This window comes from Protomyctophum parallelum (assembly GCF_964188405.1).
Source record: "Protomyctophum parallelum genome assembly, chromosome: 10".
NCBI classification, from domain to species: Eukaryota; Metazoa; Chordata; class Actinopteri; order Myctophiformes; family Myctophidae; genus Protomyctophum; species Protomyctophum parallelum.
This window is the reverse complement of record NC_139704.1, coordinates 3,746,574-3,761,754: the sequence shown is the minus strand read 5'-3', so window position 1 is coordinate 3,761,754 and position 15,181 is coordinate 3,746,574. Positions and strand designations below refer to the sequence as shown.

At 40.9% G+C, this 15,181-nt stretch overlaps 2 protein-coding genes across 2 annotated transcripts; one reads left to right on the top strand and one right to left on the bottom strand.

The window, feature by feature from the left end:
• Positions 1-908: 908 nt before the first annotated feature.
• Positions 909-8,536, bottom strand: LOC310865253 (clathrin heavy chain linker domain-containing protein 1-like; the record flags this gene model as incomplete). Its single annotated transcript, XM_083774278.1, has 11 exons — positions 909-1,159; positions 1,793-1,984; positions 2,943-3,145; positions 3,358-3,580; positions 4,059-4,165; positions 4,348-4,441; positions 4,617-4,732; positions 5,413-5,614; positions 6,438-6,577; positions 7,255-7,442; positions 8,345-8,536. The coding sequence occupies 11 exons, from the start codon at positions 8,534-8,536 to the stop codon at positions 963-965; spliced, it is 1,854 nt and encodes a 617-aa protein (XP_083630404.1). The 3' UTR covers positions 909-962.
• A 553-nt stretch (positions 8,537-9,089) lies between these two features.
• rps27a (ribosomal protein S27a) lies at positions 9,090-12,604 on the top strand. The gene is made up of 6 exons (XM_083774144.1): positions 9,090-9,128; positions 9,230-9,294; positions 9,938-9,992; positions 11,141-11,226; positions 11,603-11,734; positions 12,393-12,604. The coding sequence occupies exons 2-6, from the start codon at positions 9,247-9,249 to the stop codon at positions 12,540-12,542; spliced, it is 471 nt and encodes a 156-aa protein (XP_083630270.1). The 5' UTR covers positions 9,090-9,128; positions 9,230-9,246; the 3' UTR covers positions 12,543-12,604.
• Positions 12,605-15,181: the final 2,577 nt, after the last annotated feature.

The following is a 15,181-nucleotide window of genomic DNA, read 5'->3' as shown; positions in this document are numbered from 1 at the left end:
ACTGTCAACTGTGAGTGGACGACCCAATTAAGCATTACACTTGTTTACAACAGGGTCCACATTGTTCAATTCATCAAAACATTTAAAGACATACAAACATTTAGGGACATACAAATAGACATTTCTCTGTAGGTAAAGAACAGAACAGGAATTCATCATATGGGAAGCAAAAAAAGGGAAAAAGATACAATATACAGTGAGGGAAAATGGGGGGGGGGGGGGGGGGGGGGGGGGGGGGGATTCAGATTTTACAGAGGCCAGTTTCGAAATGCAGCCATCCGTAGGTGCCCTTTGAGAGCGGTTTTGAAGGAGTCAAGGGATTCACATGTCTTAATGACTGTTGGTAGGGCGTTCCACATTTTGGTGGCATAGGAGCGAAAAGAATTTAGTCCCTTGTTTGTGCCGAATCTGGGTTGTACATGGTTTGTTGCACTCCCTCTGGTGTTGTGGGTGTGGACTTCGTTTACATTAAGGAAGTATTTAGACAGGTACATGGGTATCTTGGTGGTGTATCGAATCTTGTGGACCAGACCCATTGCAAGATGCTGTACTCTGTCGTCGACCCTAAGCCATCCCAGCCTGTCAAAGTGGGCAGGGGTGAGGTGGGTTCGGGGGGTGAGGCCAAGTAGGAGCCTGACCAGTTTGTTTTGAGAGGTCTGGAGCCTTGTTTTAAGGGCCTTTGAGGTGCTGTGGTACCAAGAGGTGGATGCATAGTCAAAGAAACCTTGTACGAGGGCTCCTGTTAAGGTCTGTGCAAGGATGTAATTGACATACAAATGTGAGGAATTTATTTGATATGGTGGTAAGTAAAAGTACAATATTTGGATCTGCAGATGTAGTGGAGCAGAAGTAAAAGTATTGGAAATTGGAAATACTCAAGTAAAGGGCAAATACCGGTACCTCAAAATTGTATTTAAGTAGCCCACTTAGTTACTTCACACCAGTGCCTGCCCCTGCCTGGGTTACAGGAAGACATGGTCCATGAGGGACAGTCCGTCCAGGTCTGGGGACAGTCTGCTGGTCCCAGTGTGAGCCAGCAGGACACGGAGGATGTGGCGGGACAGATCAGAGCGCTGCAGTTCAACACAGCACGTGGAGATCTCTCCCCAAAGCTCCACCCAACCCCTACTGTCTGACACCATGGCCTGCTCCAACACACCTGGGTGGCAGGGAGAGAGAGAGAGAGAGAGAGAGAGAGAGAGAGTATGACAGAAAGGGAAAGATTACCAGTCCTTCTGGGGGAACAGAAAGAATGTGCAGTTTTGGCTGCAAAATATGTCAATTCCTGTCACAAGAAAAGGGACAACCAGTAGGACACACATACAGTATACCATGTTTTATTTTATGCACCACCTGCTTCATTTTATTTTATATTAATTTATTTTTTCATGTCAGTGATATTATGTTGTTATGTTGTTGTTTGTCATATCTGTGATTGTGCTTTGGCAACACTTGTAAAATGTCATGCCAATAAAGCCTGTTGAATTGAATTGAATTGAATTGAGAGAGAGAGAGAGAGAGAGAGAGAGGTTATCAGTGGTTTTCCCAAGTAAGGGTATCAATACTGCAATGTAGAAATACTGTTACAAGTAAAAATCCAGAATCAAAATGCACTTAAGAGTATAGTACCAAAAGCAGAAAGTATACTCATTATGCAGAAGGTCCCATTTCACAAGTTTTCATAATGTATGTGTGTTTTCATAAATGTGTGTGTGTGTGTGTGTGTGTGTGTGTGTGTGTGTGTGTGTGTGTGTGTGTGTCTGTCTGTCTGTCTGTCTGCGTGCGTGCAGACCTGTTCCCTTGCTGCAGAGGGAGTCCAGTAGCTGTACGGCCAGCAGGTGGTGCTGTTGTTTATCCATGAGCAGACGGTAGCAGGTGAGTCCCACAGACAACATGGCCTGTTGACCTTGCTGGAGGCTCTCTGTCGTCAACATCTGGAGGAGAGGCAGGCTAGGACACATGGACAGACACCACATGCTGTCCTCTGGAGAGAGGGAGGGAGGGTTTGAGCTCGCAGATCTGTTACTTTTGCTATTTATGAACTTGAATCCTGATTCTGCTTATTCTTAATATATCTGTCTTTCTTTTATCTATCTATCTATCTATCTATCTATCTATCTATCTATCTATCTACCCACCCACCTACCTACCTACCTACCTACAGTTTGGGACATATGACATATGATATATAAATATATGACATATGATATATATTTGGACAGAGATGATATACTAGTCAATATAGTCAACTATAGTCAATACAAAATTAGCTTGTAGTCAATCTACAAGCTCGTATGCTTTTGTGTGACACGGTAGTGTGATCAAGTAGGGTGTTAATTTACGCAAAAACACAAAAGGTTAGAATATAGAGATGAGATGTTTCTGCCCGACGATATATAGCGACAATTTAGTTGCTCAGTGTTTGTTCTAAATGGTAAATGGTGCATTTATATAGCGCCTTTATCCAAGGCGCTTTACAGAGATTGTGCATTACATTCACCCATTCACACACACACATTCACACACCGATGGCAGTGGAAACCATGCAAGGCACCAACTAGCACATCGGGAGCAATTAGGGGTTCAGTGTCTTGCTCAAGGACACTTCGACAGTAACTGTGGGGGAGCCCGGGTTCGAACTGGCAACCTTACGGTTTCCATCCAGGCACTCTACCCCTGAGCCACCGCCGCCGCCTGTTCTTGCATACAAGTGATTGGTCCTTGGTGATTGGTTTCAGCTGTAGGTTATAACTCTGACCGTGTGTATGATGTGAGTTGAATAATTGTGATATTGGCTCATAACGCATAAAAGCATTTATTGATGGTGTGTGCCAGAGTACTTTGTCCTCCATTTATTTTGGGATGTGCTACCTTTTGGGGGATCAAATTCCTGTGTGTGTGTGTGTGTGTGTGTGTGTGTGTGTGTGTGTGTGTGTGCATACCAGCGGTGAAGTGTGGACACTGGTACATGTAGTCCAGGGCGGCGTGGAGCATGCCCCTCCTGCACATGCTCAGTGCGGCCTTCCTGTGCAGGCGGCAGGCTGCGTAGACGGCGTGGGCCAGGGTCAGACACATGTCTGCCGTCCCGGGGTGCGTCTGAGCGCGCTCAGTCAGTACGTCCCCCAGTGCCTCCGAGAACGCCAGCCTGGCAGCAGCGCCGCATGCACGCACGCACGCACGCACGCACGCACGCACGCACGCACGCACGCATGCACACAGAAAAAGAGAATCACATAGACAGCTAGTCTATTTTTCCTAACCACGTAAGCTCTATATACTTAACATTTACATAACAAATAGAAAATAGAAAGTCGCAAGACACACAAACACACAAACCACTATATGTGTTCTACGTACTTGTGCAGGGTGATGCCATGGATGACCAGCTCCATGACGTTATGCTGGAGTGCACACCGGACCCCGTCCACGGACAAACTCTCCCCCAGGAGAGGCCTCTCTCCCTGGGTACCCGACACCATCACCTCCCCCAGGAGAGGCCCCTCTCCCTGGGTACCCGACACCATCAGAGCCTGGAAGTAGTGGAGGAACGGAGGCATCCTGCCATCATACTCTTTCACCACTGGCGGGAGCAGGAGAGCAGAGAGGAACAGGAACTTTGGTGTGGAAGATTTATTTCCAAGGTGTGGTTACAAACAGATTCCAACTTCACAGCAAAACAAATATAGTGGGCTCTGATTGATCACCGCCACTCTGGGGTGAGCAAAATGTAATTCAAACTGAGGAGTGCCACCCCAAGGATTTTTTGTTATTATTAGTTTTCCTGTCGCAAATTCGTCTGGTTTCCACTGCTATCTGCTACTTTTGAAATTGAATCCTGAAAAGTAACAGCTTTGGACACAGTAAAATGAAGTAAGGTAGGCGATACGAGTTATAAGGTAAGTATGTACTAATAACTAATAATAAAGTGTAAAGGTTGTCATATGTATCTCTGCGCGTCCGTGCGCATTTGCGTGTGCGTGAATGCATCTGCATGCGCACATGTGTCTGTCTGCGCGTGCGTGTGTGCGTGCGTGTGTGTGTGTGTGTGTGTGCATTACATTTAAATTTGTCCACAGTGTGCTGGTTCCGCAGAACTCCATGAGGAGACCTGGCAGCATGGAACGCTGCTGCTTCATAGTCTCCTGACTCAAACAACTGTGTAAACCTACAGAGAGAAACAGAGAGAGAGAGAGAGAGAGAGAGAGAGAGAGAGAGAGAGAGGGAAGGAGTCTATGTCACTCAACACATACAGGGACCCTTTTCCACCAGGGGTTCCGTTCTTTTTCCCCCTACCTAAAGGAGTCCCAGAGAGATAGTAATCATATCTTGAAAAGTACGGATCAGTACCTGTCTACGTAATCCACCAGCAGCTTTGACTCCTTCACTTTAGCTGGATTTTCATCTTCCAACAGCACACAGTCAGTACTGTCACAGTCAGAATCTGTTCTCACACACACACACACACACACACACACACACACACACACACACACACACACACACACACACACACGTCAAGTTTTTACAGTTGACAATCCAACACGGCCAAATAAATATTAATTTGGGGGTCCGGGACATGCAAACGTTTGAGAACAAATGAACGGTGGAATGTGAACCTGAGATGTGACTGATGTTCTCCACGGTGGCGGTGAGGAGCTCTGCCAGAGGAACCGGCCTTCCGGAATCCTTCCATCTGCTCAGAGAGTCACTGACAACCTTCAGGCGCCTGTACCTGTACAACAGAGAAGGGATTCCACTGGACTCACTTCCCAGTTTTGACCATTTCTAAAAGATTATATAAATAATAGAACAGTGAAATAAAGAAAGAATATATATTCAAATTTGTGCCGCATTTTCACGATCTTTCCAAAATAGCAGACCTACAAGCTTGTCGATCTGCTATTTTTCAATAGCTAAAGTATAACATAATGCTTAGTTAAAACACCAAAAGGGGTTTCCGCCCAAAATGGGTTAATATAACATCACAATCAGCTTAACCATTTCAACCATATTTTATATGACAGCTATTTAAAGATAGCTTCACTCACTAGAAGCTCACATGTGATATTTTTTGACAATATTTGCAATAATGTGGAAACCTTTTTAACAATTAATTTCCCTTCTGGCCCGGGCTCCCTAGTAGCAAAAATAAATATTTTTTGGTGGGGGGTTAATGTGGTCCTTGACATGATTATGTTTGAGAAACACTAGTCATCGAGTCTCTGGGTCTACCATGTAAAAAAGAATCCCATAAGGTCAATTTCAAAGGTTTAAGGTATATATATATGTGTCCAAGATTTTGACTTCCATGCGTACTCTCAACATATCAAAACTCATATCTACATTTAAAAAAGCAAAAACTGGCTAAACCATGAAATAAAATAAACTAGAACGTTCAAATAAGCTTCTTACTGTAGGCGCAGGCGGTCATTTTCAGAAGTCAGTGGGTGTGTCTGTGCCTGGGCAGCCTTCAGTTTACTGTCCAGCTGCTGTTTGACCTCCAGAGGAACGTACTGACTCTTCTTCCGGTCCTGGAGCAGGTCTCTCCTGCTCTCCAGACACTGCAGATGTCCTTCCAACGCCTCCAGGTCCAGAGACTGCTCCAGCGACAGGCCTGGGAGAACAGATGTGAGGTGGAATGGTGGGGGGATGGATGGATGGATGGTCAGTCAGTCTATGGACAGTGGATATGAGGCTGATACAGTAATAAACATTAGGTAACATAATGTGACATCTGGCTGGACTGTAACTCACAAATAAAAACAACGCCAACCAATTATTTTCTTTAAATATGTCCTTGACAAGACGAAATGCCTTTAAGTATAACTTTATTTTATACAATAGACAACAATATCCAATAAGGATAAGGAAGGGAAAAAAATAAATACAAATCTAAATAAAATAAATATTGGCTCAATTGCAACTGCAGAGAAAGGGTAATGCATGCACATGAAGCAGGTCCAACAACCATACATTTAGCCAATAAAGACACACACTGGCAAAAAGAAAATGCTCCACTGTGTATTTTGTGTTTCACACACTGATCATCAGGAATTCTTCGTTTAAAAAATCCCTGACAAAGATCTGTGTGTGATCAAATGGCAATATAAACAGCTTATATTTTTTTTGCCAGTATGCAGACCATATTTTTATTTGCCAGTATGCAGACCTTTTTATTTATTTATCAATTGGAGCTTCAACAATTTCATTTATGCTGGGAAACTATACGTTATTAAAGTAATCAACGTTGTCGAACGTTCAAATGAAAGTCTTTGGTCTAGAAGTTTTGAAGGACAAAGAAAAGCTTCAAAGGTCAGCCCTAGTGATATTAACTAAACAACTATTGTGTCAGCTCTGTTAAGTGGAAACCTCATACAAAATATATCAGAAAGTAAATGGAATGTCGTGAGTTGACAGTGTTTTATATATTAGTCTACCAGGTATCTGTTTGGGCAGCCGTGTCTCTGCTTCATCCGCACTCTTCCTCTCTGAAGAGGACGACTTGTCTCCGCTGGACTGCTGCAGTTTGTGCAACTTGGACTGGACCTCTGCTGTGTCTCTCTGGATGATGGCAATCCTAAAGAGAGAGAGAGAGAGAGAGAGAGAGAGAGAGGTGGACTTCAGACACATTATTCACTTTGACATTCCATATCTTGATCCTTCCCCATCCATCCTTCCTCTTCGATTTTGACTTATACCTGTCCATTCAAATTTCTAGACGGGCCTGCCCCAAAGTTATTAGTGCAGCCGCACCCGTCATCTGGCGAAAACTTCTCAACAGGCCCGGAAATGAAGGCCCGGCCCTACCGCTCTCATCAAACCCCTCAAGAGAATGTCCCCGCTACCACCCTTAGATCTCCATACTGTATGGAGCTGACCTGTTCCGTCATTCCATATGTTGATTTGACCTCATCAAACCCTGTACACTCAAGACATGCTCCTTATATGGCCAGTACAGAATTCATTCCATGTTGATCTGCCCCTTCATGCCAAATTAAGCGCCAGTGCTCGTCCAGTAGTCTGCCGTCAACAAGGCAGATGCGTGCTTCTCGCCCTCAGGAGTCTTACTGGTATCACAACTGGGTCTGACTCTGAGCTTGACTTGTACTTGATTGGGTTTTAGATTTGTGTTATTCTAGAAACCCCTCCTGTGGAGAGGTGTTGAGAACTAGCACTCGTGCTATATCTTTAAACAATGCATCTGGTTTGTCCAATGAGATTGTCATGAACAAAGTCATAATAATCCTCTCTCACCTGTCCTTCAGCTGTGCAGCTTGTCTGTGGTAGTTGACCAGAGACGGTGCTTGTGCCTCCATGGCGTTGCGTTTACGTTGAGCCACCCGGGCCTCATACTGACTCTTCTTCACAACACTGATGGCGTCGTCGTACTCCTTCTTTATGGCTGACAGCAGGCCTTTGTACACTGTAGCACGCTGAATGACCTGGTTAGGTTAGAACATAGTTATAGCGTTTCGAGGAGTATGTTGAGCATCGTCGATTTTCAAAAAATAGCAGGGGTCATCACCATGCTGGCTTGTGGTGGGCGTTTTCTGTCTTTTTTTTGCCACCTACATACAAAATGAGCAGACAATAATATTACCAGAAACACTTAAAGATCTAGCCCTGAATGACCATAACAGGTCTGTTACGTCTGTAACTGTTCAAATGGAATTGTCAACCATGGAACCAAATGGACGTTTATGTGGTTCCATTTGTGCCGTTATATTTTTTGGGGAGGATCGTGGCACTGAAATGTTTGGGAACCCTTGACCTATAGCAGAGTGGTTCTTACAGTGGGAGTCCTGGGACACGTAGGGACCCCAGAAAAAATGTCAAATAAATTAATGTGGCCATTATTTTGGCGGCTAGAAGTTAATCCAATGAGAGAATGTAGGCTAGAAGAGTGAACATTCAGATCATAGGTTTCACACTTACAGTAGGCTACATACGTATATAAAGTAGTAGAATTCTGTACTAAATATTCTGTTATAGGGGTTCCTGGTACAAAGACTTTTTAAATTGGGGTTGATGTCCTATATAGCCTACTGGATCAATGTGGGAGTCCTTGACATGAAAATGTGGGCCAACCTAGATGGTTCACAAAACCTACATTTCAGAGGCAAGGCAAAATATTTTAAAATGCAAATTATTTAAAAACAAAAATGTGAACATGACATTTGCATTAAAGTGCAACTTTACTGAGTTAGATGTAGTGTAACAGACCAACATTGCTAGCCCTAGAATGGCTCTTGTTGTTACATACAGTATGTAACAACAAGAGCCATTCTAGGGCTACAACATTGCATGCCATGATTAGTTGACCTGCATCAGCAGCAGCATCTACCTCGTCAAATGCATTACTGTAAATAATGTATCGATGCACATCAGGTCCTTGGTCTGGACATTGGAGATGATCTTTATCACGTTTAATGTTTTCAGAAACAGACTCTAAAAACCTCCTGTCACTTTCACAGACATCACCGACGTCATCACGTTCAGTCTCATCTTCATGTCTGCACTTTCTCGTCTCAGACATTTTAATATTTAATAGCGAGCGTTACTTTTTATTTAACTTTCCTCGCAAATGAACGTCTCTTTTGTAACACTGACACAGAACAAAAAAAAAATACACTAACAAACCACAAGTTGCTGGAGAGGTTGCTATGGTGCTCGAAACATCTGGGGCGCCTGGAAAATGTAGTTTTGTCATGACCAAGACTGTAGTCCTTGACGTTTGTCATATTATTTATAATGAATACACAGTCCGTCAAGTTAAATTAAAGTATTTACTTTACTTATTGTAACAAGAAAAACCAATCTGGGAACCCATCGGCAAAAAATAACTTCTAGTTTATAATTATTATTATTAATAATAATAAAATAATAATAATAATAATAATAATAATAATAATAATAATAATAATAATAATAATAATAATACTTATTATTATTCATTCGTCTGTGGTTTCTTGTTCCATTCACAGTTTCACACACACATTAATTCGTCTTTTGGATGATCAGGCATGCGCCACGGCCACCTATCCACTCCGTGCAAACTGGGGCAGAAAACCCCGTGCGACGCTCAGGAAGCCCTCTTCTCATGATCCGCCATTAGGATCAAACCAGTGGTAATGTCGTGCTCTCTGATTTCACACATTTATTCACTCAAATAACAGCATTTAATGCATTTCTGAACACTAAAACCTGTCTCTATCATGTCTGTACGCAGGTGCGTTGAACGCCAAGATGCAGATTTTTGTGAAAACCCTAACGGGGAAGACTATAACCCTCGAGGTGGGTGAGACGGCGTTAGCAATGTTAGCATTGTGCTAACGGGACCTCCCGTGCCTTCATGCTGGGAGACGACAGATAACACGTTGTTTTAAACATCTTATTTACCAAACATGAATAATAACAATATGTCGTCGACTGACCATAACGTGTCTACAGTAAACACGTTGACTATGTGAATGTGAAGCTAATCAGCTACCGGCTATCTGAGAGAAACATGCACGTGTGGTCGGCTACACTGTAGATGTTTTCGCTACTATAAAATGCTATAATACTGTGAAATAATTTTAAGTCAATTTAACTTTACTGAAGAGTTTGAAGTGTATACATTAACAATGGATAAAAAGAGTAATGGCACTGAGGCACTTTACAATTAACTGATTATTTTACTGTGTAAAGTGCAATAGGATATGCATAAGACTACAATGAAAACAACTTTTTTGTGTTATACCTTTAGCCTAAAGGTCTGATTGTACCTCGTGCTGTTTACATTTCTCACTATAAATTATTCAAAGATGCTGAGACACGATAAACGTTCACATCGTTGACCAACATGTCAAGTCAGTTTGTCAGTGAAGATGAAATGAGTTTGATGGCTAGGATAGTAATGTTTTTACCTTTCCATCTCTTCCAATCTCTTCCACAGGTTGAGCCTTCAGATACCATCGAAAATGTCAAGGCCAAAATCCAAGACAAAGAGGGTAAGTTACTTTTAAGGGAATAAAGGGATGTTCACGCCAGCTAGAAGTTAAAAGATTTCAATTTGCAATTCCAGGAAGTCGTCATCATTTTGTTTATATGGTGCCAAATTATTTGAAAGACACTTCATAGCTCTGCACATTTCTAAAGTGACAACTTAAAGGACAACTTTAGTTTTTTTCAACCAAGGTTCATGTTTTAGGTTATTAGAGAAACTAAAAGATGAGTGTTCTTTTTTTTTCCATTTGCTACTTTCTTTCGTTTTAGGGATTTTAGCTGTTTTTTACAGGGGCGGGGGCATTCGAGCATGGGGCTAAATATGTATTTTTTTACAACATTTTATAGCGATTTTTTTTAATATTTACTATAGTCCTAATAAACCCCTGGAAATTTAATCTGGCCACAAAACATCACGAGATCTACTGAATGTGTCAAACTGACATATTGAGCCTATGACACACAGTGGCTTCCCCCCACTAGGCTACCTTCACATTTAGTAGATCCTGTGATCTTTTGTGGCCAGATGTAATTTCCTGGGGTTTATTAAGACTATAGTAAATAATAAATAAATAAATCACCATCAAATTTTGTATAAAAATACATATTTAGCCCCATGCTCGAATGCCCCCGCCCCCCTGTAAAAAACAGCTAAAATCCCTAAAACGAAAGAAAGCAGCAAATGGAAAAAGAATAACACTCATCTTTTGCTTTCTCTAATAACAACCTAAAACATGAACCTTGGTTGAAAAAAACTAAAGTTGTCCTTTAATGAAAGACCGTTTAATATCAAATTGTCAATATTTAAAAAGGAGGCCAACATGGCTGGTCTCCAAGCTCACACCGTCAATGTGAGTGTGTAGCTTGTCTTCTATTCACATTTAACTGAGTCAAACTATGTAATGCCTTGTATGCACAATGATGGCTCATAAAATGATATTAACTAAGCAGCATGTATATCACAAAGCCCCATTTATAAATATGTCAACTAAATGTTGATTTTACTAGTAGATCTTCAAATGATAAAAAATAATTGAAACTTGGTTGGTTTAAAACTTTAAAAAGCTGAATTTGGCATTGTTCTTGAGAGCTTGTCTGACCAAAGATTAACCTTTTTTTTTTTTTTTTTATGATTCTGCTCATCTGTGTGCAGGTATCCCTCCTGATCAGCAGAGGTTGATCTTCGCTGGCAAGCAGCTGGAGGATGGACGCACTCTGTCTGACTACAACATCCAGAAGGTGAGGAACGGTTGCTCTAAATAATTTAGTATGTTTATGCACATACTATTAAATGTGCCCTCTGCATTTAACTTATTAAAAGCAGTGGAGAAGTGCATTTAATACAGACCCTGGGTGACTGTTAATTGTCAAGCCTCGGGGACACCCCAGACTTTGCAAGACGCACTTAAGCAGGACTTTTTTGTGTTATCCTTTTAGCTTTATTTTCTTGACTGTACTACGTGGTGCTGTTTACATTTGACTAAATTATTCAATCAATTAAATCTTAGAAAATAATGAAGTGGTTTGATCCATTATTAAGATGCACACAGATCAAATCAAAGGCGTCATTACATTTTGTAGTATGTTACTAAGTCAAACCTCTGTTGTGCTGTAGGAGTCCACTCTCCACTTGGTGCTGAGACTGCGTGGTGGTGCTAAGAAGAGGAAGAAGAAGTCTTACACCACCCCCAAGAAGAACAAGCACAAGAGGAAGAAGGTCAAGCTCGCTGTGCTGAAGTACTACAAGGTAAAATCTGATCTGTAACCCCCTAGAATAAATATGCCACTGATACTTTAGGGCCCTGCCGTCAGTCACAAGTTGCCTATTCTATTCTTCAGCTATTTGAAAATGTTCAACCTACAAGCTCACAATGTATTGTCCTGAGTTTTGGGGGTGCCAGGGTTAAAGTGGTGCATGCAGTTTCAAGGGCCTCATAGGTCTGAAACACTGCTAGATCATGCTTGGATAGATATCACAGATGATCCATGTAATGTTTATTGTACAGAATTACAACTTGACCTGAATTTGAGCACACATCTATCTACGATGCGATGCATTGAGAACTTGTAGATTGGCTTCTTTTTTCTTTCTTTTTTTTGATTGGAGCATTTGAAGTGGTCAAACTAAATAGTTTCAAAGCATTTTCCATATCACTTGAAGAATGGTCTTGGATATTTTGTAAAGCAAAGGTTTAAGCCTGTCTGATTTCTTCACTTGGTTGGCACTGGCAGTATGTAGAACAGCAGGAACGATGTTACGAAAACATCATTTTTCATCTTGTGGTGTTTAGGAAACGGCACTAGTGTGGGGGTCTCCAGTCCTTTCACTGTTTCAAAAATCGCACAATAGGGGACTTGACCAGACATTTCAGTTGTGAGATTTAACCCATGTCTCATCTCTCCAGGTTGACGAGAATGGCAAGATCCACCGCCTGAGGCGTGAGTGTCCAGCTGACGAGTGCGGTGCTGGTGTGTTCATGGCCAGCCACTTCGACAGGCACTACTGTGGAAAATGCTGCCTCACTTACTGCTTCAACAAGCCCGAGGACAAGTAAACCACATGGCTTGGTCTGAATGGTGTTAAACTGTTAATAAAAAAATGTTTGACAAAAACCTCCGGCCTTGTCTCCATAATTGGTTGTATACTTGAGTGTATATAATATCAGTCAGATGGTGTTATGTATAGATTATGGTCCGGATAATGAGTTATACTTGGGTTGCATATTGTCTCTGTATTGTCCAAAACTGATTTGCAGTTTTGGAGTAAAATGCAAAAGTATCAGATCTGCTACTTTTGTGGTGCTGTAGTATGATAAAGTAGGGCAATTTATGAAAAGTCACAAAGTTAAAATTTGTAGAAAAGTTTTCTTCCCATCTAGCGGTCTGTTGACTAATAACTTTATTTTATTTCAGTTTCTTGAAATTGGTGTTCTTCACTTCAGCTAAATTCATAATTTGGAAAGGGATGGCTCTTGGACAAAATTATAAGTGGATGGGACATTTCTGTTGGCTGACATGGTATCTATCAGTGGGCCTTGTTGGTTTTAGCATTGGCCAAATCATTGCAGGGGGAGGCCCCAGCCTCCTTGGGTTCGATTTCATTTGATGATAGCAAAAGCCTTTCTTCAGCTAACCAAGATCTCCACGAGGTCTGTTAAAACGGCTTCAAACTAATGTATTGTAGTAGATTGCTACAGTTGTTCATAATATGTAGTGTACTAAAGTGTCAGGTAGACCGGACAGTGATTCTTAAGCTGTGGGTTGGGGTTCCAAAATGTTGGTCACCATGATTTATTGTTTGTAACATTGTTTTATCACTCAACAGTAATAATAATAATATATACGATTTATATAGCGCTTTTCTAGGTACCCAAAGTTGCTTTACAGAAAGAGGTACAGACATATTTATTAGAAAACAAAACCAACAGTAAACAAACCAACATACTTTATAAGGTTATAGAAAAAAAATACCATTACTGCATCAAAATGAATAAACTATACTATAAAAAAATAACATTGGTCAACCAAAAAGTGAAAATAGTCTATATACAACGTGAGGCGTTGTGAGATTGTAGATCTATTTTCACATTTAACTGGTCACTATGTACTGTAATATCTCAAGAACAGATTCTGAGATGCAATAAACAGCAGAGGGTGCTGTTCTTTCTTTGCTGAAGGGTTCCCAGATTGAACTACCAAAATGTAACTCCTACAATTCCAATTGCTTGCCAGGGTGGGGAGGTAGCAAGACAACTCACCCCGTTTCTGTTTTCCTCACAGAATGTTCCCCAGTGAGGGGTGGGAGAGGCTGGACAGCAGACGGCTGGACTTTGAATTTCTCTAAATATAAACTTTCATGACAGCAGACAGCCTAAGTACAAATATAATTTATGAAAAGCTACTACAGTGAAGTCTGTTCACAGAAGTTGTTGTAGGATATGTGGGGCTTATCTGACGAGGTACCATTTGAGTGTGCAAAACCTTACATATACTAAATAATACTAAATTGTTTATAGGGTCAATATAAGTAAAATAATATAGCCTTTCCACAGGAGTATCTTTTTATATTTTTTCAAAAAGAATACAAACAGCCAATAGCATATTACAAAGTGATAAGCCTGTTGGCTGCCGGACTAATAGGCCTACGTCATCAGATTATCTCATAGCTGGTGAAATTGTAATGAAAATGAACCTGTTTCAACCTGGCATCCCTATTTTCTGCATGTCAGGCAAAAACTTTTAATAACAACAAAAATAGCCTCAAAAAATGATTGAAAACAGACTTGTAGATAGATTTAGTGTCTTTAGATTTTCAGATAAAATATATGATTGAAAATAGACTTTTTCAATAAACATAAAAACACAAATGTTTTCTGCATTTATTGTATCCACTGATCTAATAAAGTACAAAGAATGTCAGTCAAGGTAAACAGCATCTTGTTAAAGTTCTTACAGTACATCTTTCAATGTCTATTTCTATAATAATGGTAGTCTTCTTACAATACAAATGGATGTCAGGTTTCTCATGTGACAGAAACAAAATCTTATACATGTCTTTCAAATAATCGATAATACAGACAGCAGTAGCCTACTTTTGAATATGTGTTTATTGACAGGATGAATTTGAACATCATGTGGGCCAACACACATCTCTTTAATGTAATGGTACCAGTCTACCCGGGTACCATTTACCATCAGTTACATAGGATAGAGCAGAAAGCCACTGAATGTGTTGTGGTTTTCTGTGTTATCATAGAGCTTGCCTCCACCAGGTATACGCATGTAAACTATGTCTCCCACCTCCAGCTCAAGGTTGATTCCATTAGATACGTATTCATAACCCCCAGTATTGTATGCTCGGTTAAAAAACAGTCTCTCATCATTCTTATACAGCTGTATATACACATACGTTGATGATGAAATGTGGCATGCAGTGAACATGAAGTGATAGACGCCTTTGACCGGCGATGTAAATACACCTGCGAGAGAATACAAATAAAGTTTTACTATTATTATACATTAAAACCAAAGATGACAACATGTTCTCTCATAACTTAAATGGGAAACAGTTGAATATTTATTTTGATTACTGTCATTTTGTAATGTTTGATAGCCTGATAGATGGATGTTCTGAAAATGATGAAAGCTAATTGATTCTGTAAAGTTCTTTGACATACCTGTAGCTGGATTGTAC

Excerpts from the sequence above, each read along its gene's own strand:
- rps27a (XM_083774144.1), top strand. The coding sequence starts at position 9,247 with ATGCAGATTTTTGTGAAAACCCTAACGGGGAAGACTATAACCCTCGAG. Across the intron at positions 11,227-11,602 it reads CTGACTACAACATCCAGAAG|GAGTCCACTCTCCACTTGGT; the intron begins GTGAGGAACGGT and ends GTTGTGCTGTAG. Across the intron at positions 11,735-12,392 it reads CTGTGCTGAAGTACTACAAG|GTTGACGAGAATGGCAAGAT; the intron begins GTAAAATCTGAT and ends TCATCTCTCCAG.